Here is a 24,312-nt window from a genome sequence, read left to right on the forward strand (position 1 = left end):
GCCTGGAGAGTTCCATGGACAGAGGAGCCTGGCGGGCTACAGTCCATGGGGTCACAAAGAGTCAGACACGACTGAGCGACTGACTTTTCACGTTCACTTTTTCTGTCACTCACCTGCGATGTGCCCTCAGGCGAGTCACTTAACCTCTCAGAGCCTCAGTTTTCCTCATCTGTGAAAGGAGAATTACAGCAGTACCTACCTACCTCCAGAGGTAGATCTCTCAGCCTCAGCACTGTTTTCCAGCTGGGTAGTTCCTTGTGGCAGGCACGGTCCTATGCCTTGTAGGGTGTCTGGCGCTACCCCTGGCCTTGACTCACTAGATGCCATTAGCCCTCTCTCCTCTGCTCATTGTGACAGCCAAGCATGTTTCTGGATATTGCCCAGTGTCCCTGGGGAGCCGAGGTGCCCCTGGCTGAGAACCACTGGTCTAGGGTTCCAGGGAAGACCACGTGAAAATGTGTGTGTGAAGCACTTGGGCCCCACGAGCCCCATGATCACGGTGATGGTGGGGTTGGTTCATAAGCATCGCGCCTCCGCAGGTAACGCGCTGACATTGATCCCTGTTTGCCTCGTCAAGTTTGCTGGCAGTGAGTGAGTGAGTGACTGAGCGGGGATTTGAACCTGGGACTGGCTGACTCCAGACCCCCTGTTGTGGAGCCCCAGAAACACTGGGTGCTGTCTGAGCTGAGATTTCTTAGAGGAGGGGGTACAGGCATGGTGGGGGCCAGAGGGGCTGCCTCATCTGGCCCCCACCTTGGGTGGAGGGTGTCTGGAACCCCGTGGGGACCTGGGAGGGGGTGCGGTAATTAAGAAGTATGTGCCTAAACTCCTTCTCTTCCCCTGACCCTGGGGTCCCCACTGAGGTGAGCAGGACTGTGCCCGGGGAAGTCTAATCTCCCCCTCAGTGCCTGCACCCCGGTGGACAGCCCTCCCTGCTTCAACAAACCCCCATTCCTGCGTCACAGAGCTGGGACTCGGGGCAGCCCCTAGGGGGTCTCCATTACCTGCCTGGCAGGTGGATTGGAACTAATGTCTCCTGACTCATACTAGGTGTTGGCACCCAGTGGGTGCTTCAAATTCTTGAAGGCACTTGGCATCTCCCAAGCTTTAGGAGGTGTTGTGGTTACCCTGGTTTTACAGGTGGAGAGCTGAGGGCCAGAGAGAGGAAGCGATTTGCCCAAGATCTCACAGCTGCTGATTAACCAGGGCCCAGAGGGGAACCGGGTAAAACTGATTTCAGGACCTGTGCTTCCTTCTCTGATTGTGCTCATCAACAGCTCCCAGGTTAATCCCAGGGTCAACACTGGACATGCCCGATCTCATTTAATTCTTCCTGCAAATGTATGAGAAAGCTACTACTATTGTACCCATTTTATAGATAAGGAGACTGAGGCTTGGGACACCCTCTCAAGGTCATGCTACACGGAAATAGCTTAGCTGGGATTAGAACCCAGGCCTGGAAGAGTCTAAAGTCCAGGCTCTGCCTCCCCATTTGTGCCCAGAGTGGGGCCCATCCGAGGCAGGAGCTCTGACCCTCTGTGTGCCCTGCTGTGCCGGCCAAGAGAGGCCTCTCGCAGGGGCCCTTGCCTTCTCTCCTGGCAACCCCAAACAAACAAGGTGGGACCGATCTTTATTTGTTCTTCTGCTAATGTGCATGGAGGGACAGATGTAGAAAAGAGAGCTTTTCAGACATTTCTCTGCAGCCCGGGTGGGATGTGAGGAGTTCCTGGGAACTCGCCCTTGGTGTCCAGCCCGCCCTGTGCATGCTGCAGAGGGCAGGGGGCTGACAGCCAGCAGGCCCTCGTCCTTCCCTTTCCCTTCTCCTGGCTGAACATTGGGCCTGGGAGCCAGAGAGACCTGGGTTCAAGTCCAGCGCTTCTCCTTACAAGCTGTGTGACTGGTCCTCTTCAAGCTCCATTCTCCTCACCTGACAAAGGAGACTAAACAACACCATTGCCGTCAAGTCGTGTGTCCATGCGGCACCCCTCAAGGCGCGGGGGTGCAGGCGTGGGCAAGGCAGAGGCCTTCCTGCCCTCTGGTACTCACAGCCCCGGGATTAACTCATCCCATGAACAAATGGTCGGGGGCGGGGGCTTCTCAGAGGAAGCGGCACGAGCTGGGAACACAGGTGGGCAGGAGCTAACCGGGCAAAGAGGGGAGGGAAGGAGTCAGCGCTTGGCACTGGGGAGCAGAGTTTGGGCACGGCTAACTAAACCCTCAGAACCTCAGTTTCCCGTTCTGTGAAATGGGGTCATAATGATGGCGCTGGGAAGTTGAGGGTGACTGACTCCCACAATGAGTTCATGTGTATTTGCTGAGCACCTAGTGTGCCTGCAGCACGCATTCAATGGTTATGTTTTAGTAGGTGCTTTCTGTGTGGCAGGCACAGCACAGGTCACTGGATCGCATGCGCTCTGCTTCGTCCCCATTTCACAGATGAGGAAACCGAGGCTGTGAACCATCGGCTTTCCTGTCATATGGTGGCTAAATGCGGAACTTGGATTCGAACCCTGCTCTGGGTGCTCCAAAGCTGGTTTGGTTGGCCAGGAGTAAGCCCCAGGCTCTGTGTTTGGGGACCTGGTGTGATTCTGAGGCCCTTCCTTCTCCAGCTGATGCCCAGGGTCGCTGGACGCGAGGCGGACTTGTGTTTCCAGATCCCTGAATGGGGCTCCTGTTGCAGCTCCTGCCGGGCGCTGGCGGCCAACCACATCTGGGAGTGGCCGCCCTGCACCCCTGTCATTACAAGGGTGGCTTTGAAGCAGCTGGCAGCAGTGCTGTTTGCCCACGTGGGAGGGGGGCTTCCTGGAGCTGGCCTGACACCCCTCCCATTCCCTTGCAGGCCAAGCCGTGTGGACGGGTCCCCAGGGCAGCATGGCGGATCCGGGCGAAGGCCCCCGCGGGGCTCCAGGGGAGGCGGCCGAGTCCCCCGGGGATGAGAGTGGGCCCCCCGGCGGGGAGGCCTTCCCCCTGTCGTCGCTGGCCAACCTGTTCGAGGGGGAAGACGGCTCCCCGTCGCCCTCCCCGGCTGATGGTGGTCGCTCCGCCGGCCCAGGCGACGGGCGGCCAAACCTGCGCATGAAGTTCCAGGGTGCTTTCCGAAAGGGGGTACCCAACCCCATCGACCTGCTGGAGTCCACCCTGTACGAGTCCTCAGTGGTGCCCGGACCCAAGAAGGCGCCCATGGACTCGCTCTTTGACTACGGCACCTATCGTCACCACCCCAGTGACAACAAGCGGTGGAGGAGGAAGGTCATAGAGTGAGTATTGCTGGCTGCCTGACCAAGGGTCTCCTCTGTATTGAATTCGCCCGTCCACCCATCCGTCCACCCACCCACCCATCATCTACTCACTCGTTCATCCAGCTACCTATCTTTCCACCTAGCCATCCACTCGTCCAGTCCATCCATCTACCCGTCCACCTGTCCGTCATCTACTCGCTCAGGTATCTGTCTGCCCGTCTATCCATCATCTAGGCATCCTCTCATATGACCAGCTTTCCGTTTGTCCACCGTTTACTCCCCAAACAGCCATCCGTTCTTCTGTCTACTCACCGTTTCTATTCATCCAGCCAGTCAGCTGTCAAACTACTCATCATTCATTCATTTATTCCATTTCCATATCTCTCTTTCATTATTTCTCTTTCCTTCTCTCTTTCTCTCTTATCAGCTACCTGCCTTTCCACCTGTCCATCCGCTTGTCCAGTTTATCCTCCATCATCACTCATTCGGATACCTATGGAACCATCTATTCCTCTGCCATCTCTGTCTAGCCATCTCTGCATGAAAACCTGTTAGACCCCTCTCAGGCCTCTGTGTGCATCTAGAGGAGTCTTGAAGTCTGCGTATGTCCTTCTGTCCCCCGATGCTGATCACAGACTCATTTATGCCCTTGGATGAAGCCCAGCCACCTTCTCAGCCCCTGCTTGGTCAGGAGCTGCCTGTCTCCTTTGTTTATTTACCGAGTCACCGGTTTGTTCAGTGAGGGTTTTTGGACCACCCACCACATGCCAGGTTAGGGGAGGGGTTGGCCCTGGGGCTCCAGGAATGAGCCAGGCCAGATGCTTAGCTTAGATACTGCGTAGCTGTCACTGGCACTTTCAGTTTGGAGGGCAGAACACTTAATAAGCAGGTGAGTAGACAGTTCACTTTGGACTCATCTGATGGTCCAGTGGTTAAGACTCCATGCTCCCAATGAAGGGAGTATGGGTTCAGTCCCTGCTCGGGGGAGATCACGCGTGCTGCTTGGTCAAAAAAGAAAGAAAGAAATAGTTTACTCTGGGAGAAGGAAATGGCAACCCACTCCAGTATTCTTGCCTGGAAAAGTCCATGGACGGAGGAGCCTGGCGGGCTGCAGTCCATGGGGTCACGTGACTGAGGCTGCATGCATGAGGAGGGTGGAGGGAGATGGGCTGGAAGCAAGAAACTGATAGAACTGAAAAAAAAAAGAAATAGTTCACTCTGGGGGAGGTGCTGAGGTGAGAGAGGGAGCTGATACAGGAAACATAATCCAGGTAGACTTCCTGGAGGAGCTGGCATTTAAGCCCAAAGCTAAGGAGTGAGAAAGGGCAGCCACATAGGAGATTCATTGGAAAAGCTCCTGATTCTGGGAAAGATTGAGGGCAGGAGGAGAAGAGGATTACAGAGAATGAGATGGTTGGATCTCATAGACTCAATGGACATGAGTTTGAGCAAACCCCGGGAGATGGTAAAGGACGGAAACCTGGCGTGCTGCAGTCCACGGGGTCGCAAAGAGTCGGTCATGACTGCGTGACTGAACAACATTCCAGGTGGAGGCTGGAGAAGCTTGAGGTCTGCACGGAATGCAGTCTGCAAGCTGCAGGACGAACTTTGTAAGCTCCACTCAGAAGTGGAGACAAGCCCAGGAGAGTCAGATGTCCCGGCGCCCGATCTCTTTGGAAGGTTGCATTGCACGCTGGTGGGCTCTTCGTCTCCCTTTCCCCCGCCTTCAGGCCCTCATCCCCACCACTACCTCAGACAGCTAGGGCTGATGGCTTTGGAGGGGCTGCAGAGGAGTTGGAGGGGGATGCGGTTGAGCACTTGAGGTCTTCAGAGACCCCGAAGGCTGCCTCAGTGAGGATGGGGGCGGGGCAAGGATGTTCTTTTCATTTTTGGCTCAAAGGTCACAGTTCAGGAGCAGATGAAATGCGGGCTGCCCTAGCCTGTGTGCCCCCCACCCCAATGTCCAGAAGCACCTCTTTTCCCTTCCCTGGCGCCCCGTCGCTGGAGGCCCCGTCCTGGGGAGCGAGGTCTGGGCCCAGGAACAGCTCGGTGACCCCTTGGCCCTGGGCCCCGCCTCCTGTCTGGCTCCCTCTCTGGCCCCCTCCACTCTCCCGTTCGCACGCTCTTCCTCTCCTGTCCCTCCTGTCCTCATTCACAGCCTCCTCCTGCCCCTGTGTGTGCTGGGCGCTGGGTGGGTGAGCACGCGACACAGTGTCCCTGCCCTCGGTGCCCCTGGGCTAGCTCTGCGCCAGCTCTTTGTCTCTCAAAACCTAGCGCACAGTAGGTGCCCAGTGAACGCTTGTAGAATGGCTGATTGACTGTTTTTTCCCTTCTTTCCTTCTCCATCACTTCTCCTCCCCCAGCCCTTCCCACCTTATTCTTTCTCCACCCACCTCTGCAGCTCAGCGTTTCTTCCACACATACAGGCTCCGGATACCCAGTAGCACTAAATAATAACAGGAACAGCAGCTAACGTTTACCAGTGTTGACTGTGGTGGGGCCTTGAACTAAGCATCTATGTGCACGGCCTCATTTGTCTCAAATGTTTGTTGAATGAACAAATCAAGCAGTGAATGATTTGAATAAATGACAGAGTTGCTTTATCTTTTAGTCTGGTGTTCCTCCTTTCTGTCCTTAGTATCTTTGTCTCTTCCAGTCTCTGGCTAATTAAGCACTTAATAAATGACAAATAGATGGATGAATGGGTGGGTGGGTGGAAGGATGGAAGATTGGATGGGTGGGTGGGTGGGTGGGTGGATGGATGGGTGAATGGATGGGTAGAGGGGTGGGAGTGTGGGTAGTGGATGAATAGGTAGATGGATGGGTGAGTGAATGGGTGGATGGTTGGATATATGAATGGGTGGGTGGATGGATGGATGGAGAGATGGATAGATGGATAGATGGATGGGGACCTTGTAAGCTTCTGTCTGTCTCCACCCAGCACACAGTAGGTGCTAGGTAGAGTGTTGGGGTAAAACATTCCTCTGTGTCTCCAGATGTCTCTCCCTTCTCAGCCTGGCCCCTCCCTAGGGCTCCAGCTGCCCTCCCCTACAATCCTCCACCCTCTAAGGCTGGAGACCATGAGGGTGGGCAGGGAATGAGCCCTCCTATCACCCCGCTTCCTCCCCCTTCAGGAAGCAGCCACAGAGCCCCAAAGCTCCCGCACCCCAGCCGCCTCCTATCCTCAAAGTCTTCAACCGGCCTATCCTCTTTGACATCGTGTCCCGGGGCTCCACCGCTGACCTGGATGGGCTGCTCCCCTTCTTGCTGACCCACAAGAAGCGCCTCACGGATGAGGAGTTCCGGGGTGAGCCACCCAAGAATAGCAGGCGGGCCAGCTGGGGTTTGGGGGATGGCATCAGGGGCCCCCTTTCCCGTCAGTGTCTTCTCTTGGGTCAGTGGGCTGCACTAGCCAGGAGGAGCACTGGACAGGGAGTCTAGTCCTGTGTGTCCTTTCCCATATTACTTAACCTCTCTGGGCCTTGGCTGCCTTTCTTCATTCAGCCTTTGTTTCTGGAAAGTGTCATAGGTAAGCAAGGTCACATTACAGGCTGTTTCTTTACCATCTGAGCCACCAGGGAAGCCCAGAGTCTACACACCTGGGCTCAGATCCCACCTCTACCACTTAAGGGATCCTCAGATCCCACCTCTACCACTTAAGGGATCCTCAGATCCCACCTCTACCACTTAAGGGATCCTTGGCCTCCCTGAGCCTGTTTCCTCATCTGTACCCTGGGGAATAATCACAGCGTAGCCCTGGCCTCTGCGGCCAGAGAATCCCATAGTGCTGAGCACAAGCCAGCCAGGGTCCCAGAAGCCCCTGTCCTGTCTGTGGGAGCTCTGGAGGGGGTCGCAGTTCATTCCTCTTCTGCTCTCCAGGTCCGAGCCCCGCCCCGCCCAGTTTTCTGGCTCCCCACTGTAGACTGGAGCCCAGTCACCACTGCCCTGGGACGTAGCCCAGACAGCTCCCTCCAGCCTCGTCCAGGCTCAAACATCCGCCCCAGGGCACTGGCTCCCTCTGCTGCCCCGGCCTCTCTGCACATCGGGGAGGGGAGCCTGTGAACCCCTCCACCCAAGTCAGCCATATACTGTGTGCCAGGTACCAGGTGAGCTGTTATTAACTGGCCAAGTGACCCCACAAATCAATATAAAATGTCGAGGATTGTGGCACCTGCCAGGAAGGAGGGCCTGTCTCAGGTGGGCCGGCCCCAGTAACGGGGCTGACGAAGCTCCAGGGAGATCGGGTATTTGGAGACTTTAGGTATTTCAAGCAAATTAAGCACCTCAATAGGCTGGCCGGGTCTGTAGCATATTTTTCACATATACCTTTACCAGCCAGACTCTCTGAACACCACAATGATACTCTGCTGTATCACTGTGTCCATCAGAAGAGAATTACCAGACTTACAAAAAGCATTCATTCATGGTGCCTGTCCAGGGCGCAGGCGGTATGGCCTTGTTTGGGGCATGAGCTTAGAGTTGTCAGGGGGATGGGGTCCCCCTCTCTCCTCAGAAGGTCTCCATGATGCTGTCAATCTCATATGGAGATCAACCACATATAAGCCCTGGCCAAACAGCCCCACCTAGCCCCCCAAGTTCACCAGGCAAAAGTGGGAGCTTTTGAGTGGAGGGAGCCCCTGTGAAACAGAAATTGTGGTGCTTTGCCTTTGGTGGGCAGAGCAGCGCCAGGCTGGACTTGCCAAGACTTCTGGCTTTTCCTGAGTTCAGGACTGGGTCTCTGAGCGCAGGCTGAGTTCAGGCGAGTGGGTCTGCGTGAGCCTGGGTGGGGGGCTCTAAGACTGGCTCGGGGGAGGTTCCTGACATTGTACCGAATAAGGCAGGTGTAGAGGGGGATTTACTGTGAGGCCCACTACTTAGGCTTCAGGATCCTCTCTTGCTCTGGCCCCCAGTACATCCGTGGACCTAACTTGGAATTTGTAGTTGTGTGTTCATTTTCAGAAACAGGATCCCCAAATTGCATGTCTCAAGCTCCTCAAACACTGGCTCCACCCCTGCATGTTTTTCTAGCCAGAGGTTCATGAGCTCATTAGGGGAGTCAGTGACCACCCCCTCAAAAGTTTGACAACCTCCAACAGAACAGTTTATTTAGGGCCCCTGGCGCCAGCCTCCCCAGTGGGCAAAGCCACTTCGCCACCTGGTGGTGGAGTCCTGTGACTGCAACCACGCCTGATTTCTGGCTGAGCCCTGTTCTTGGCTTCGTATCCCAGGACCCAGGTTGGCAGCCCCATACCCTGCTACAGTCCAAATCAACGGTGTGGTCTCACATCATACATAAACCACTTGAGCCCTTGTGGTTTGGAATTCCTTGCAGTGCACAGCATGCCCCTTCAGGGAATGTGTATTTACTCAACAAGTGGTTATTGGGCCCCTACCAAGTGTCAGGTATGGTACTGGCCTGGGGCAAAAGATCATGAACAAAGCAGACTTGACCTCAAGTTTCTCTCAGTCTCAGGGGTGAGACCGACATTGATTAAGCAATCACAGAAACAAATACACAATTACAACCTGTAACTGTGTGTCCACAAAGAAGCTGTGTTGGAGGATTTGACTTGATCAGGAAAATCTGGAAGAGCTTCTGGGAGGAGGTGACACTTGAGCTGAGTCTGAACGAACTAGAGTTAACCAGGTAAAAACAGGTGGGGGAAGGATTAGAGAGAAGGTTAAAAAGCGGCATATGCAAAGGCCCTGTGGCTGACCATAACCAGAGCTGAACTCAGTTGCTATGTGGAAAGTGGATTCAAGGATGTCCAGAGAGGCTGTCCAGGATTCAAGGGTGTCCAGAGGAAACCAGGCAGGTGTCCTGGGCATGTGAGAGAGATGCTGGCTGGGCCGGGTTGGTGGCAATGGAGAGGGAGAGTGGTGGAGGGCTTGGAGAAATGTAAAACTGGTGGGGACTTGCTGGGGGAGAGGGTGTGCACAAGAGGTAGGATGAAGACGAGTAACAGAGGTTTTGGCTGGCCAGGGACATCAGTGTCTAAGAAGGGGATACATGCGGACTGGGTTGGGGTTTGGGGAATGAAAGATGATCAGGTCAGCATGGAGAGTTGCGGCAATTCTAATTTTCTAATCCCTGTCAGTTCAGAAACGGACTGATCCACCCCCAGGCTCGTGAGTCTGAGCAGACTCCCCAGGGGCCTCGGCCAGCATTTGCCGCACCGCCCCCCCTCCCCCGCCTTAAGCAGATGGAAAGCTGAAGGCTGTTATTATTCAGTACACAGTTACCTGCCATCAACACTGGGCTGGGTGCTAGGGATGTAGCAAGAAATAGCCAGAATGAGGTTTGTCTGAGCAACTTCACTCCTAGGGGCGGTGGGACTGGAATTCAGGTCTCTCTGAGTCCACGGGTTTTTCCCATTCTCTCCACTGATTCCAGGTATCTAAGGAGAGTCTTGAAAGCATTTCTGGTAGAATAATAACTGCAACAATATGACTTATTGAGAATGCCTGTCTACCTGGTGCTGGGCTCATCAACAGCTATCTGTTAGCCTATGATTTCCCTTTATAGGCTCAATGTAGTTAGATAGGAAATGGAAGCAGAGAAAAGGTCACACACAAATCAGAAATGGGGAGCAAAGCCTGGTGTGAGCCCCAGGTATCCTGGCTCCAGAGCGAGCCCCTCAGCCCACCCCTGCCTCTCCCACTCCCTGTCCCATTCCTGGGCCCCTTCCTGCACCGGGCTGTGTTGCCTTGTGCCTGGTTAAATGCCAGTTCTCTTGTCATTGACTCTCTCTTTTAAAGGTGTAAATCCACTCACATCACCATAAAAATTAATACAAGGGAAAGAAAATTGCAAAGGGACATTAGTAAGCGTTAGGGGGAGGTGTTAAAGACCCCTTAGTACCAAACAGAGACTGACTTCACAGGAGAGGTTTGACAAGGGGCTGACACCTTGCACACTCGGGCTTTGGCTGTTTTTATTGCTGCCTCTGCTGCTGCTGCTAAGTTGCTTCAGTCGTGTCTGACTCTGTGCGACCCCATAGACAGCAGCCCACCAGGCTCGCTCATCCCTGAAATTCTCCAGGCAAGAACACTGGAGTGGGTTGCCATTTCCTTCTCCAATGCAGGAAAGTGAAAAGTGAAAGTGAAATCTCTCAGCCGTGTCCGACTCCTAGCGACCCCATGGACTGCAGCCCACCAGGCTCCTCCGTCCATGGGATTTTCCAGGCAAGAGTGCTGGAGCAGGTTGCCACCGCTGCCCCTGCAGGAGCCCCCAAATCCTCTAAGATAGTTTCCTGTCTACCATGGCTCACAGCCCCCTCTTCGGGAAACCTGCACTCCTTCTGCTCCCCTCTAGGGGCGCTACTGCACCCACTTCATGGGTAAAGGATCTGTGTTCAAGCAAAGGCTGCCTCCTGGGTCTGTGACTGAGCGACTTCACTTTCACTTTTCATTTTCATGCATTGGAGAAGGAAATGGCAACCCACTCCAGTGTTCTTGCCTGGAGAATCCCAGGGACGGGGGAGCCTGGTGGGCCGCCGTCTATGGGGTAGCACAGAGTCAGACACGACTGAAGTGACTTAGCAGCAGCTGCGGCAGCAGCAGTCCTCATTAGCAGATTAAAGGCTCTGAGAAGTCCTGTAGTGAAGACATGGTGGCGATTGGCTTTGATTATTAACTCAGCATTCCCCCTTTTTATCTGATTTTTAAAAAGTCCCCTCCAAGGACTTCCCTGGTGGTCCAGTGGTTAAGACTTTGCCTTCCAAAGAAGGGGGCCTGGGTTTAATCCTTGGTCAGGAAACTAGATCCTGCTTGCTGCAAATAAACCAATACAGATAAATATATATATATTTTTAATATATATATATATTTAAAAAGTCCTTCCAAATATGCTTTGGTAAGTACCATCTCTCTTCAGGCTGCAGCTTCCCATGTTTTAAAGAACTTCTGCTCCTCTGAGTTTCTTTGACCTTCTCAGTACCCTGGGGTGGGGTCGGGGAGCAGATAGGGGCCAGGCTCAGAAAGGAGAACACGGCCAGGACCTCTGGCTCCCTGCCCAGTGCCCTGTTCCCCGCTGCCCAGCAGTTTGAGCCTCGGGCCGAGCACTCTTCTTGTTGCACGTGTCTCCCCGCAGAGCCGTCCACCGGGAAGACCTGCCTGCCCAAGGCCCTGCTGAATCTGAGCAACGGCCGCAACGACACCATCCCCGTGCTTCTGGACATCGCCGAGCGCACGGGCAACATGCGGGAATTCATCAACTCGCCCTTCCGAGACATCTACTACCGAGGTGGGGCCCCGGGCTGGGCGGGAGGGGGGCTCCCTCTTCACTTGTCCAACCCCTCCCCACCCCCAGCAACACCTCATTTCAGCCTGGGCTGCAAGTGCCAGCATGTCCTGGAACCAGTTGACGAATGAATGAATGAACGGACTGAAGAACAACAATAACTACCCCTTCCAACTTTTAAATTCTGGGTTTCAGAATTGAACGTTCCAAGGTTCTCACATGTAATGAGCCAAAGGTGCTGTGAACCTGGAAACCCGGACCCAAGATGCTCTGGTTTTGGAGACTCTGAGGCTTTGTGACAATGGTCCTGTGAGCCAACAGCTCGAAAAGGCAGAGGTGTCACCAGGCCCAGCTCCCTGGGTCTAAATTCTGAGATCCATGAATCCACCTTGACGTTTCGGATTCCTGAATGTCAGATTGAGAGGCTGTGAATTTTGCCTCCCAAACCCTGTGTGATCAAGACGCCCTTGCTTCCTCTGGCGTGAAAGGCTCTTACGAGTCTGCAAAGCCCCCACATTTGGGGTCCTCCAAGTCAGATACCCCATGAGCCTAAACTCTTGTGGGTGTGACACAGCAGGTCTGGGACCTTGAAGGTCCCCTTGCTGCCCTGGGGTGGATCTCCTCCTTCTGCGCCCCAGCGTCCCCCACACCTGGTCAGGGCTGTGCGCTCCCCCTGCCTCCCGGTGACTGTCCCCCACTCCCTCCCAGGCCAGACCGCCCTGCACATCGCCATCGAACGCCGCTGCAAACACTACGTGGAGCTGCTGGTGGCCCAAGGAGCCGACGTCCATGCCCAGGCGCGGGGCCGCTTCTTCCAGCCCAAGGACGAGGGCGGCTACTTCTACTTCGGTGAGGAGGGGCCTGGTGGAGGGTGGGGCACATGGGGCCAAAGCTGGGGGCCACGGGGGGTACCCAGTGGTGCTGGCAGTCCTGACACCTCCCGAGACACCCAGGGCCGTGCTGACCACAGGCCCAGACGGAGCCCAGGGCACAGGCTGCCTTGTTGGTCTTGGTCACTGATGTCTCACCTTTGAGGAGTGGAGTGTCACCTCGCTTGCCTGAGCCTCAGCTGTCCTTTCTGTGCAGTGGGCATCGTGATGGGATCAGAGGGCTGTGGTGGGCTGTCCCTGCCCGCCCCCACAGACCTTATCACGCTCATCCTCTGGTCTGACTTAAGCTGGCACTGATGGTCAGATGCAGGGTCCAAATGGCATCACTACCATGGCCCAGTTGGACCCATGAAAGATTTTAAATTTTACCCCCGCTTAGACACATGTTATTCAGGGTTCAGAGACAAAGTTCCTCAAAGAGTCCCTCACAGCCTCCAAGTCTCGTGGCTGTACCTCAAATAGCCACATCCGTCTCCCCGGGGACATCGCCCCCAGACAGTTGCAGTCGGCCAGGGCTTGTTCACACTGGCCGTGGGCGCTGTGCCCAGCGTCACGGCATCTCCTCGGGGTGGGACCCCGTCACTGAGCCGGCCCCCCGACCGCCTGCCCCACAGGGGAGCTGCCCCTGTCGCTGGCTGCCTGCACCAACCAGCCCCACATCGTCAACTACCTGACGGAGAACCCACACAAGAAGGCGGACATGCGGCGCCAGGACTCCCGCGGCAACACGGTGCTGCATGCGCTGGTGGCCATCGCCGACAACACCCGCGAGAACACCAAGTTCGTCACCAAGATGTACGACCTGCTGCTGCTCAAGTGTGCCCGCCTCTTCCCCGACAGCAACCTGGAGGCCGTGCTCAACAACGACGGCCTCTCGCCCCTCATGATGGCTGCCAAGACGGGCAAGATCGGGGTGAGCGTGGGGCCGGGGTCACTGTACACACACACACGCACGCACGCGGGGGAGGCTGCTGCTGGCACGTGTTATTAATGCACACATTCACCTCCCATCCTGCTCACCCCAGAGTGCAGATGTGCTAGCTCAAGAACTTGCTGTGGCTCCCTATTGTCCAGCAAGGCTGTTCAACTTCATCCCAGAGCCTCTCTGCTCATCCCACCCCGCTGGATGCTCATCGCTCCACTCCCACCAGCCAGGGCACGCCACTGACAGAGAGCTGCGCCCCAGAGCTGTAGCCCTGCAGGACTCCTCTGCCCTCCATGGCCGGGGTTCTGGCCCAGCCCCTAACTTGCTGTGTGGCCTCAGGGAACATCCTCCTTTTCTCTGAACCTCTGTTTCCTCATGGGGGCTTCCCCTATCACTCGGCGGTAAAGAATCCACCTGCGGTGCAGGAGACACGAGTTCAATCCCTGGGTCAGGAAGATCTCCTGGAGCAGGAAATGGTAACCCACTCCAGTATTCTTGTCTGGAGAATCCCATGGACAGTGGAGCCTGGCGGGCTACAGCCCATGGGGTCACAAAGAGTCGGAAGCCACTGAAGCAACTTAGCATGCATGCTATTAGCTCATCTGTCAAACAGGATGGTAAGGGCAAGAATTAAACCAGGTGATGTGAGGAAAGCGTCCAGCAGGTGCTCAGTAAATGTTTTCCCTAGCCCATCCTGCTCTCGGGGGAGGTGCTATTTGCTGGAGTCCCTCCCATGTGAGTGGCCCAGCGGCAGTACCCCTGCCCACACCCCCGCGAAACCCCCTGAGCCCCCTCCTCCCACACAGATCTTCCAACACATCATCCGTCGGGAGGTGACAGACGAGGACACCAGGCACCTGTCACGCAAGTTCAAGGACTGGGCCTACGGGCCGGTGTACTCCTCGCTCTATGACCTCTCCTCCCTGGACACGTGTGGGGAAGAGACCTCCGTGCTGGAGATCCTGGTGTACAACAGCAAGATCGAGGTGGGCGCAGGGCAGGAGGGGCCAGAGCAGTGATGGACTGGGTGCAATAGAAGAGGCCAACTGAGTGCCCAGGATGGCATCTGGCACAGCGGGGAATGGCAGGATTGTAAGGGTCAGACTTCAGGGGCACGCAGGACTGGTTTAGGAGCCTGGCGCTGTAACTGACATGCTGTGTGACTCAGGACAAACTCCCCAATCTCTCTGAGTCCCAACTTCCTCTTTGGTACCATGCAGATAAAAATAGAGCATTTCCCATTGGGCTGCTGGGAGGACCAGATGAACAGCCGGGCGCAGGGTAAACATTATGTGTCAGCTATTATCATTAGCATTTGTTATATGAAGTTTTTAAAAGCTCTCTTTTTAACTTAGCAGTATTTTATGAACATCCGTTCTGCACCATTAAATATTCTTCTGCAGTATCATTGCTGCGTGGAAATGTACCACATTCTAATTAACCATTCCTCTATTCTTGGTCATTTGAGTTTGTTTCTGCACTTAACTATCAGGAATAACATTGCCGTGGCATCTTTGTAGCTACATCATTGCACATATCCTTGATGATAAAGAAACTCAAGTCCTTAAAGAGACAGGATGCTGCACAAATGGGGCAGAAAGCCCTGGGGCCTGCATACAGAAGGTCTTCCTTCTAGCCCTGGCTCTGTGAGTTTGGACAGATGCCTTCTCATACCGGAGCTCACTTCCCTCATCTTTCAAATCAGTGATCAACCTGATTTAAACTGGGGGTGGTGGTAAGTTTTAGCATCTCTGCTGCAAACTCTGATTGATTGGTAGTGTCTGCCCAGGAAACTGTATAGAGAACTATTGTGTGGGACTCAATTATTGCTGTCTGTCCTGGGTTCAGACTTGGAAAATTGTGGTGAGTCAAGTATTTATCATCCTGGGGCTAAATTTCCCAGTTTCCACTTCCTGAATCAGAATGTCTGAGGTTGAAACCCAGGGGTTTATTTATTTATTTGCACTAAAAATTTTTTGGCTGCAGCATGCAGGAACTTCGTTCCCTGACCAGGGCATCTAATTCATGCCCCCTGCCTTGGGAGTTTGGAGTCTAAACTACTGGACTGCCAGGAAAGTCCCCAGGGATTTATGTTTTTTAATAAGCTCTATAGGTGATTTTGGTGCCAGCAACTTGGCAACATCCACTGATTAGAGTTTGGGGACCACTCAAACATCCTGAAAGATGTTCTTTCAGGAGCTTTCTAGCTCTGGGTTCTATGTGTCTAGAACAGGCTAGAAGGGTAAGTTGGGACAGAACTGGGCAGGGCCTCAAATGCTGAGCCCAGAAGTCGGGGTGTCTGAAGAATGGATCAGGAGGAGAAAGAGCTCTCGGGGCAGAGGGTGGGGGAAGGCGTACTGGAGTCAGCCTGCCCACCCCCTGCCCACCCTGCTCCCCCCCAGAACCGCCATGAGATGCTGGCCGTGGAGCCCATCAACGAACTACTGAGGGACAAGTGGCGGAAGTTCGGGGCCGTCTCCTTCTACATCAACGTGGTCTCCTATCTGTGTGCCATGGTCATCTTCACCCTCACTGCCTACTACCAGCCTCTCGAGGGCACTGTGAGTGGCTGCGAGTGCGGAGCTGGGGCGCAGCTGGGCCCCCTGTGGGAGGGGCTGGAGAAGGCTTGGAACAGGGTGGGAAGGCGCCCCCACGCCCGGGGGAGGAGGGGTAAGGGAGGAGGCTCCAGAGACCCAGAGGCTGGGCTGTTGGGGGACATCTGGATTTGGAGGGGCTGGGTGAGGACTTGCATGCCCCTCGTCCCCCCAGCCGCCATACCCTTACCGCACCACGGTGGACTACCTGAGGCTGGCCGGCGAGATCATCACGCTCTTCACTGGGATCCTGTTCTTCTTCACCAACGTGAGCACTTGGCCCCAGCCTTACCCTGCCTGGACCCTCCTCTCTCTCCACCTCTTTAATCTGTTTAATGTTTGGCCTCACCCCATGGCACAGGGAGCTTCCCCCACCAGGGCTCAGACCCATGCCCCCGGCATTGGGAGCGCCGAGTTAGTCTTAACCACTGGGCCTTCAGGAAAGTCCCCCTCCACCTCTCCAGCTTCTGCTGACTCCACCTCTCTCACCCGCCTCCTCCCCTCCTCCAGATCAAAGACTTGTTCATGAAGAAATGCCCTGGAGTGAACTCTCTCTTCATTGACGGCTCCTTCCAGCTACTCTAGTGAGTAGAGATCCCTGGGGTGGTAGCTTCTGGGTGAGGAAGGTGGAGTTGGGAGGGACATTCTTGAGGTTTGGTGGTAGGGGGTGTGTGTGACTCTTATTAGGAGTGAACTCACCCAGCCTGATCAGCTACTGTAGCCCAAAGTCAGGCCATTGTGAAGTAAAAGAGTCCTCTGGTTAAAGCAAGATTCTGGTTGCTGGAGAGTTATCACTATATGCACCATGGGTAGAAATAAATTTAACCTCTTACGCTTGTGATTGATTGCTAATGCCTGCCAGGAGTGCCCATGTTAAGAATCAAGGCTGTGTCTGTGTTCGGTGGGAAAGAGTGCTGGGATTGATTGATGATGTCTGCCTGGGGCACAGGATGGATTGCGGCCTGTGTGTTACATATTTTCCCTTTTTCCCAGAGTTAGAGAACAATGAAAATTCGGAGATAGGACTCCACGCTTCCACTGCAGGGGGCACAGGTTTGATCCCTGGCCGGGGAACTAGGATCTCACATGTCACATGGTAGGGCAAAAAAAAATTTTTTTCACTTAGCCACAAAATCTCCACTGAGAACTACTCAGTCTTCCTCTAGCAACTCCAAAGGACATCACTTTGGGATCTGGTAGGGCCCTAGGACAACTACACACACGTCAGTTGCCAATTAGTTTTTTAAGTAATTATTTACGTATCTGTTTGGCTGCACTGGGTCTTCGTTGCTGCACGCAGGCTCTCTCTGGCTGCGGCGAGCAGGGGCTACCCTCTATTGTGGTGTGCAGGCTTCTCCTTGCGGTGGCTTCTCTTGTTGTGGTGCACAGGCTCAGAAGTTGTGGCACACAGGCTTAATTGCCCCGTGGCTTCTTCCCGGACCAGGGACTGAACCCCTGCTTTGGCAGGCGCCTTCTTAACCACTGGACCACCAGGGAAGCCGAGTTGCCAGTTAACTGAGGGTTCTGGTTATCAGGATGCTGGGGAACCCCGTGAAGCCACATGGTCTCATGGTCTCTCTTCTGGGTGTCATCGGGATGTCCTAGTACCTAGAGGGCTTGGGGGCCTGCCTCCCCGTCCAGGGTCTCATTTCCCCCTCTCCCCTCTGGCTCTTCTCGTGGTCTCTGCCGCCCTGTAGCTTCATCTACTCCGTGCTGGTGATTGTCTCAGCCGCCCTCTACCTGGCGGGGATCGAGGCGTACCTGGCCGTCATGGTCTTTGCCTTGGTCCTGGGCTGGATGAACGCCCTTTACTTCACCCGCGGGCTGAAGCTGACGGGGACCTATAGCATCATGATCCAGAAGGTACGGGGCAGGCGGTTCCCCCTGGACTTTTGTGTGTCCTTGGAGGGAGCTACACACACCACATGAACGCAGACAGTGCCGCTGGCCCTGAGGCTGTGGGGCGGTGTGGGGGCAGCGGGCAGGGCCTGGACATGGGGTGGGGCAGGGTGGAGCTGCAGAGAAGGTGTGGGATGAGGAGCTGGGAAAGCCAGAAACCACGTATCTCATCTCTGCCTCCTATTCCCACCGGGGTGTCTAGATCCTCTTCAAAGACCTTTTCCGCTTCCTGCTGGTCTACTTGCTGTTCATGATCGGCTATGCGTCAGGTGAGCCCTGGGTGCCCAGGTGGGCCTGGTGGGGGTGGCACCAGGGCTGGAGCAGCCGCCAGGGTGTATGGAGGAGAATATATAGCGTTTGTAGGGTTCTCATCCTGTGGCTGGCATTGAGCCAAGTCCTCTCCCATCCCTGCCTCGTTTAATCCTCCCAACAAGTCTATAAGGGAAGTGCGTTTCTTATGACCTTTTACAATTAAGGAAACTGAGGCTTAGATTAAGTAAGGTTAAATAACGTGCCCAAGATCAAAAGCTAGGAAACAGTAAAACTGTCATCTTAGCTACTGTGGCAAAAGAAGCCGCCCAAAAACTTAGTGACTTTAAACAACTACCCTTTTTATTTTTGGCTATGTCCTGCAGCATGTGGGATCTTAGTTCCCCAACCAGGGATTGAACCTGTGCCCCCTAAAGTGGAAACATGGAGTCTTAACCACCAGGGAAGACCCCCAAACAGCCACCATTTATTATTATGCTCAAATCCATGGGTCTGCTGGGGGCTTGTGCTGACCTGGGCCAGATTTGGGCTCCCGTGTCTGTGTTTGCTGGCGGATTGGCTGCAGCTGACTAGTGTAGCTAGGGCTGGCCTCCATTGGGGGTGACTTTACTGTCTTCCTTGGGGTCACTCATCTCCAGCCAGCTAGCTTGGACTTGGTCACATGGTGGTCTGAGGGTTCCCAGAGGTGAGCAGAAGCGTTTGAGGTCACTGACTAGCACAGTGTCACTCTCTCTCTCATTTTATTGGCCAAAGCAAGGCTCAGCCTGATTCAAAGAGTGGGGAAACGGGAATTCCCTGGTGGTCCAGTGGTTAAGACTCAGCGCTTCCACTACAGGGGACCTGGCTTCGATCCCTGGTCTGGGAACTAAGATCCCATATATCGTGTGAACAGCCAAAAATTATAAAGAGTAAAAATCAAAGAGTGTGGAAATAGACTCTACCCTCTTGGTGGCAGGAGCTACAAAGCCTCTACGAGGCTGTATCCTTGATGTCACGATGCCTTGGGACCTCAGTGGCATAGGCCATGGGGGCGGGACCAGGGTTGGGGAAGGTAATCAAGCTGTTGGGCTGGTCCCCAAGGGGCGGGTGACCGGCCATCCGATGCCCAGGATCCAAAAGGGAGCAGGACTCGGAGGCTTCATCTGGGCTTCATGGGAAGGGATGAGCACCACAATTAGCTGATGTCTGGAGGGGGTGATGGCCTTAGTGAGCACAGCTCTGGGGGCAGTCAAGGCTGGTACCTGGTTTCACCTTCCTCCCTTCCTTTCTGTGCTGCTGTGAGCTGGGAAACAGGGACACTAGAGTGGAATGCTGGCATCCCAGACTCCCAAGACCTCTAAGAACAGTCAGCTCAATGAGGTTCTCCTAGCCTTGGCACTGTTGACATTTGGGGTCAGACAGTTCTCCGTGGTGGGGACTGTCCTGTACATGGTGGCATGTTTGGCAGCATCCCTGTTGTTGACCCAATAGGTGCCCGTAGTGTCCCTCCTCCACTTGTGACACCAAAAATGTCTCTAAACCTGCCAAAGGTGCCCTGGGGGACAAATTATCCTCGGTTGAGAACCACTAGACTGAGTCCTGGGACCCTCTTCCTTGTTAATAAGAGTTTGTGGAAAGAGCAAAGGTTTTGCGTGCAGGAGGACCCAGATTCAACCACTGGCTTGGATTCCACTCTGAGTGACCTTGGGCCAGCCTCCCTGCCCTCCCCAGGCCTCAGTGTTCCCCTCCATCAAATGGGAAGGGGCCTCCCCACCTCTCACCCTCTGTGACCGTCACTGCCGTCCCTCCCGCAGCCCTGGTCTCGCTCCTGAACCCGTGTGCCAACTTGAAGGTGTGCGACGAGGACCACGCCAACTGTACGGTGCCCACCTACCCCTCATGTCGTGACAGCGAGACCTTCAGCACCTTCCTCCTGGACCTCTTCAAGCTCACCATCGGCATGGGCGACCTGGAGATGCTGAGCAGCACCAAGTACCCCGTGGTCTTCATCATCCTGCTGGTCACGTACATCATCCTCACGTTCGTGCTGCTCCTTAACATGCTCATCGCCCTCATGGGGGAGACGGTGGGCCAGGTGTCCAAGGAGAGCAAGCACATCTGGAAGCTGCAGGTGAGCCTGCCCCGCTGGCTGCTCTGCCCCGGGGCCACCTGGCCTGCTGCACCTCCTCGACCTGGTGCCCTGGGCGAGCCGCACCACCCCGTTCTGCCTCCACTTCCCTGTCTGTTTAATGGGCACTGATGAAGCCTGCAGGTCTGTTTCCCGGAGCCACCTAGCGCATTTCCGGTGGCTTCTTGCCTGACCAACAGCTCAGCTTCCCTTGCGGTCCCATTCATGGGATGCAATCCCCCTGGCTCCAGGGAGGGAGCGCTCTGGGCACCGGAAATGCTCAGAGAGCCTCACATTTCAGTGGGGATTCTGCATGGAGCCCGGGGGCAGCTTCCGTGCCCTAGCTGGGCCCAAGACGCCAGGCTGGCATGGGAGCAGACCACCCCAGAGCCGGGAAGCACCAGCATCCTCATCAGAGGGGCTCCCCACGCCCTCTGCCCACCCCCCACCCCAAGCAGATGTGTTGGGTGCGGATGCACTGGGGAGCTGCTGCCTTTGTTTCCCACAGGTTTCTGTGCAAGCCTAGGGAGCAGAGGGCCTGAGGGGAGGGTGTCACGGCCTGCCTGGCTGCAGGCAGTTCAAGAACCCGGGTTCCCGATAAACAGCCTTACCACGAGGCCCGGGAAGGCAGCACTCACACTTGCCGTGACTTGGCACATTTTCAGGAAATGGCACAGTGAGGAAAAACAGCTCCACAAGGTCCTCCCCCAGGTCTGGGTCTCTTACCCTTTATCCCTACCGCTTCCTCCCCCGGGCCTCAGTTTCCCCGCTGGATGTAACTCGTAAGATGCCAACTCGCAGCCTGTGGACTAGATTTGACCAGCAAAGATTTATTTGTTTTCTGCATCACTATATATTTTTTTAAAACTTAATGCAAAAAAATTTTAATTGAAAGATTTCATAGAAAAATCCAGATTTCTGGCCTTTCTTGAAAAGTTGGAAGCCTGGCAAGGCGGGCCCACATTCCTGGATGGATGAGAGGTGGCTGCCCCTTTCACATGGGGTGGGGGTCTTCTGCACCCCCTGGTCTGCCCCAGTCCCCACCCCTCCCTGGGGATGCCCAGCACTGAGGGGACGCCTGGTGTCCTGGGGCACGGGCTGCTGACCCTTCATTCATTTTCTCTGGCCAGGCGCCTGTGGGTACTTGAGTCTTTAATGCAGGGGTAGTGGGAGCTAGAAAGCCTGGTTCTCTGCGTCATTCCTGCCTTAAGAACAGGCAAGGCCGGGCGCGGCTCACCCGCCGTCTGCCCACCCTCTCTCCCCACAGTGGGCCACCACCATCCTGGACATTGAGCGCTCCTTCCCCGTGTTCCTGAGGAAGGCCTTCCGCTCCGGCGAGATGGTGACCGTGGGCAAGAGCTCGGACGGCACTCCAGACCGCAGGTGGTGCTTCAGGTGAGGCCGGGTTGGGCGAGACCACCGGGCCTCCTTATGCTTTCTACCCATTGCCACTTCTGAGCCATTGAGGCCCCCAGGGGCCTGACTGGAGCTCAGTTCCACTGGCTGATCCTGTGGGTTCAGTTCTCAGCCTTGGTTTTTTCATCTGTGAAATGGGGACAATGATAGCATCACTCTCTTGGCCAGCTGTATGTATTAGATGGGTTGGCACGTGAGATGTGCCCTGCAAGCCCCCAATGCACATTGGGGCAGACAACCCGAAGCAGCCAGTGTTACTGCTCTCTCCTTTGCTGGAGGAAGCAGACTCAGAGGCAATGCTTACCCCATGGCACCGCCCTCTATTGGTGATACAATGGAATGGGTTTCAGGGCTTCGATTTTCAAAAAGTATTTATTTTTTAAAAATTAAATAAATAGATAGATAAATTTTTATTTGGCTGCCCTGGGTCTTAGTTGTGGCCTGCAGGATCTTCGATCCCTCAGTTGTCGCTTGCAGGATCTTTAGTTGTGGCATACGAACCCTTGTACATGTGGGATCTAGTTCCCTGACCAGGGATTGAACCCAGGCCCCCTGCATAGGGAGTGCGGACTTAGCCACTGGACCCCCAGGGAAGTCCCCTCAGGGCTTTGATTGAAATAGAGAAACTGAGTTATCAGCAGCTTCCGGGACTTGGGATGTTACCCAGATGCATGGGGAATACCAGCTTCTTAGGAGGAACCCCTGGGAAGACTCACTCTTTGTAGCGTGGTTGCCAGCATGGAGCATCAGCATCATGCTTGGAATCAGGCAAGTCAGTTTCCACTATGACAGCCCCCACTGCACAGCCCTGTTTTGGATCCAAAGTTCAAGTCTTGACTGTGATTTAACACCTTGGTGACCTTGGACAAATAGTTCAACAAGCTTCAGTTTCCTCATCTGTAAAATGGGAGCAAAGGATGTATCTTCCTTGCTGGGTCCTGACCCATAGCAGTTGCCCCCCCAAAACAGAAATTGAATAAAAATAACTTAAAAATAATTTTAGAAAGTAAAAATTGGGACTTCCCTGGTGGTTCAGTGGCTAAGACTCCTCATTCCCAATGCAGGGGGCCCGGGTTGGATCCCTGGTCCAGGAACAAGATCCTGCACGCCACAACTAAAGATCCCACATGCCACAATGAAGATCACATATCCCACATGCCACAACTAAGACCCAATGCAGCCAAATAAATATTTTAAAACAGTAAAAATTATCTCGAGCCCATTTGGGCCCTATAACCTGACTTTATGAGGGTGTCTCAATAATAAGAGTGAGAATATCAAGAAAGAGGACGTCCATCCACAGATGAAGGATATATAGCCATACAAATGTCTTTGCAGGGAATGCGATACTATTTAGCCATGAAAAGGAATGTAGTACTCATGCAGGCTACATCGTGGATGGATCTTGAAAACCTGATGCTAAGTGAAAGCAACCAGACACAAAGGCCACATACTGAATGATTCTACTTAACACAGAATGTCCGGAATAGATAAATCCATAGAGACAGAAAGTAGAGCAGAGGTTGCGGGGGCTGGTGGGGAGGGGGATCGGGGGTAACTTCTTAATGGGCACAGAGTTTCTGTTTGGGGTGATGAAAAGGTTTTGGAACTAGGTAGTGGTGATGGCTGCACAATCTTAGGAATGTATTTAGTGCCACTGAATTGTACACTCTAAAGTGGGTGAGGGACTTCCCTGGTGGTCCAGTGGTTAGGACTCGGAGCTTTCACTGCCGGGTCCAGGGTTCCATCCCTGGGTAGGGAACGAAGATCCTGCAAGTCAAGTATAGAGGCCAAAAAAAAAAAAAAAGAGAGAAAGTGAAATAGCAAATTTTATGTTTTATCTATCTGTCTATATATATTATCAGAAATTTAAACAAAACAACAAAAAAAAACCCCAAGGACTTTCCTGGTGGTCTAGTGGCAAAGACTCTACGCTCCCAGTGCAGGGACCTGGGTTCAATCCCTGGTTGGGGAACTAGATCCCAAGTGCTGCAACTAAGACCTGGTGCAGCCAAATAAATAAATAAACAAATAATAACGTAAAAAAAATTTATTTTTAAAGAATAAAAAAAAGGAGGAGGGTGTGCTGGAAGGCTGGAACTTGGAGGCTGCCTGGGGGTGGGGAAGGGGTGCTGTCTCTGGGCTGGGGGTGGGGTGCTCTCCTTGACCCTCTGTCTGCTGTGGCCCCACCAGGGTGGACGAGGTGAACTGGTCTCACTGGAACCAGAACTTGGGCATCATTAACGAGGACCCCGGCAAGAATGAGAACTACCAGTACTACGGCTTCTCGCACACCGTGGGCCGCCTCCGGAGGGGTGAGTTGGGGCGGGGCGGGGCGGGGAGTGGTCAGCGGAGGTGTAGGGGAGACTGAGGGGCACAGAGGGGGAGCCCTGGTCATCCTCAGCACCGTTTTGTTTGGAGCAGTCCTGTCCCTTCCCTGGGACTCAGTATTCACGTCTGTAGAATGGGAAGGTGTGCTGGGCTGGCCTCCGAGCTTCCTCTGCTGCCAGTGAAAGCCTGGGCTCTCGCTTCCACTCAGCCGAGCACAGTCGGGAGGCCCTGGGCTCGCAGGCCTCCCGACCCGGGCTTGAACCCTGATTCTTTCATTTTACTCCTGGGTGTTCCGAGGCGGGCTCCGTGACCTCTCCGAGCCCCAGTTGCCACCTCTGTAAAACGGGGATAATATACCTCCCCCTTTAGACTGACTTCCCTGGTGGCTCAGACAGTCAA

General features: G+C 54.6%; 1 protein-coding gene across 1 annotated transcript in view; it reads left to right on the forward strand.

Moving 5' to 3' along the window:
- Positions 1 to 24,312, forward strand: part of TRPV4 (transient receptor potential cation channel subfamily V member 4) — a 44,903-nt gene that overhangs the window by 13,142 nt on the left and 7,449 nt on the right. Inside the window, exons 2-15 of the mRNA XM_040250913.1 lie at positions 2,840 to 3,257; positions 6,374 to 6,546; positions 11,332 to 11,484; positions 12,190 to 12,330; positions 12,986 to 13,284; positions 14,103 to 14,282; positions 15,699 to 15,857; positions 16,066 to 16,158; positions 16,401 to 16,474; positions 17,588 to 17,753; positions 17,992 to 18,058; positions 19,853 to 20,169; positions 21,434 to 21,561; positions 23,776 to 23,897. Of these exons, the coding sequence (XP_040106847.1) occupies positions 2,872 to 3,257; positions 6,374 to 6,546; positions 11,332 to 11,484; positions 12,190 to 12,330; positions 12,986 to 13,284; positions 14,103 to 14,282; positions 15,699 to 15,857; positions 16,066 to 16,158; positions 16,401 to 16,474; positions 17,588 to 17,753; positions 17,992 to 18,058; positions 19,853 to 20,169; positions 21,434 to 21,561; positions 23,776 to 23,897 (2,458 nt within the window). The 5' untranslated portion in view covers positions 2,840 to 2,871. The remainder of the gene's footprint in view (positions 1 to 2,839; positions 3,258 to 6,373; positions 6,547 to 11,331; positions 11,485 to 12,189; positions 12,331 to 12,985; positions 13,285 to 14,102; positions 14,283 to 15,698; positions 15,858 to 16,065; positions 16,159 to 16,400; positions 16,475 to 17,587; positions 17,754 to 17,991; positions 18,059 to 19,852; positions 20,170 to 21,433; positions 21,562 to 23,775; positions 23,898 to 24,312) is intronic.

Source organism: Oryx dammah, unplaced genomic scaffold (genome assembly GCF_014754425.2).
Source record: "Oryx dammah isolate SB20612 unplaced genomic scaffold, SCBI_Odam_1.1 HiC_scaffold_12, whole genome shotgun sequence".
In the NCBI taxonomy this organism is placed as follows: Eukaryota; Metazoa; Chordata; class Mammalia; order Artiodactyla; family Bovidae; genus Oryx; species Oryx dammah.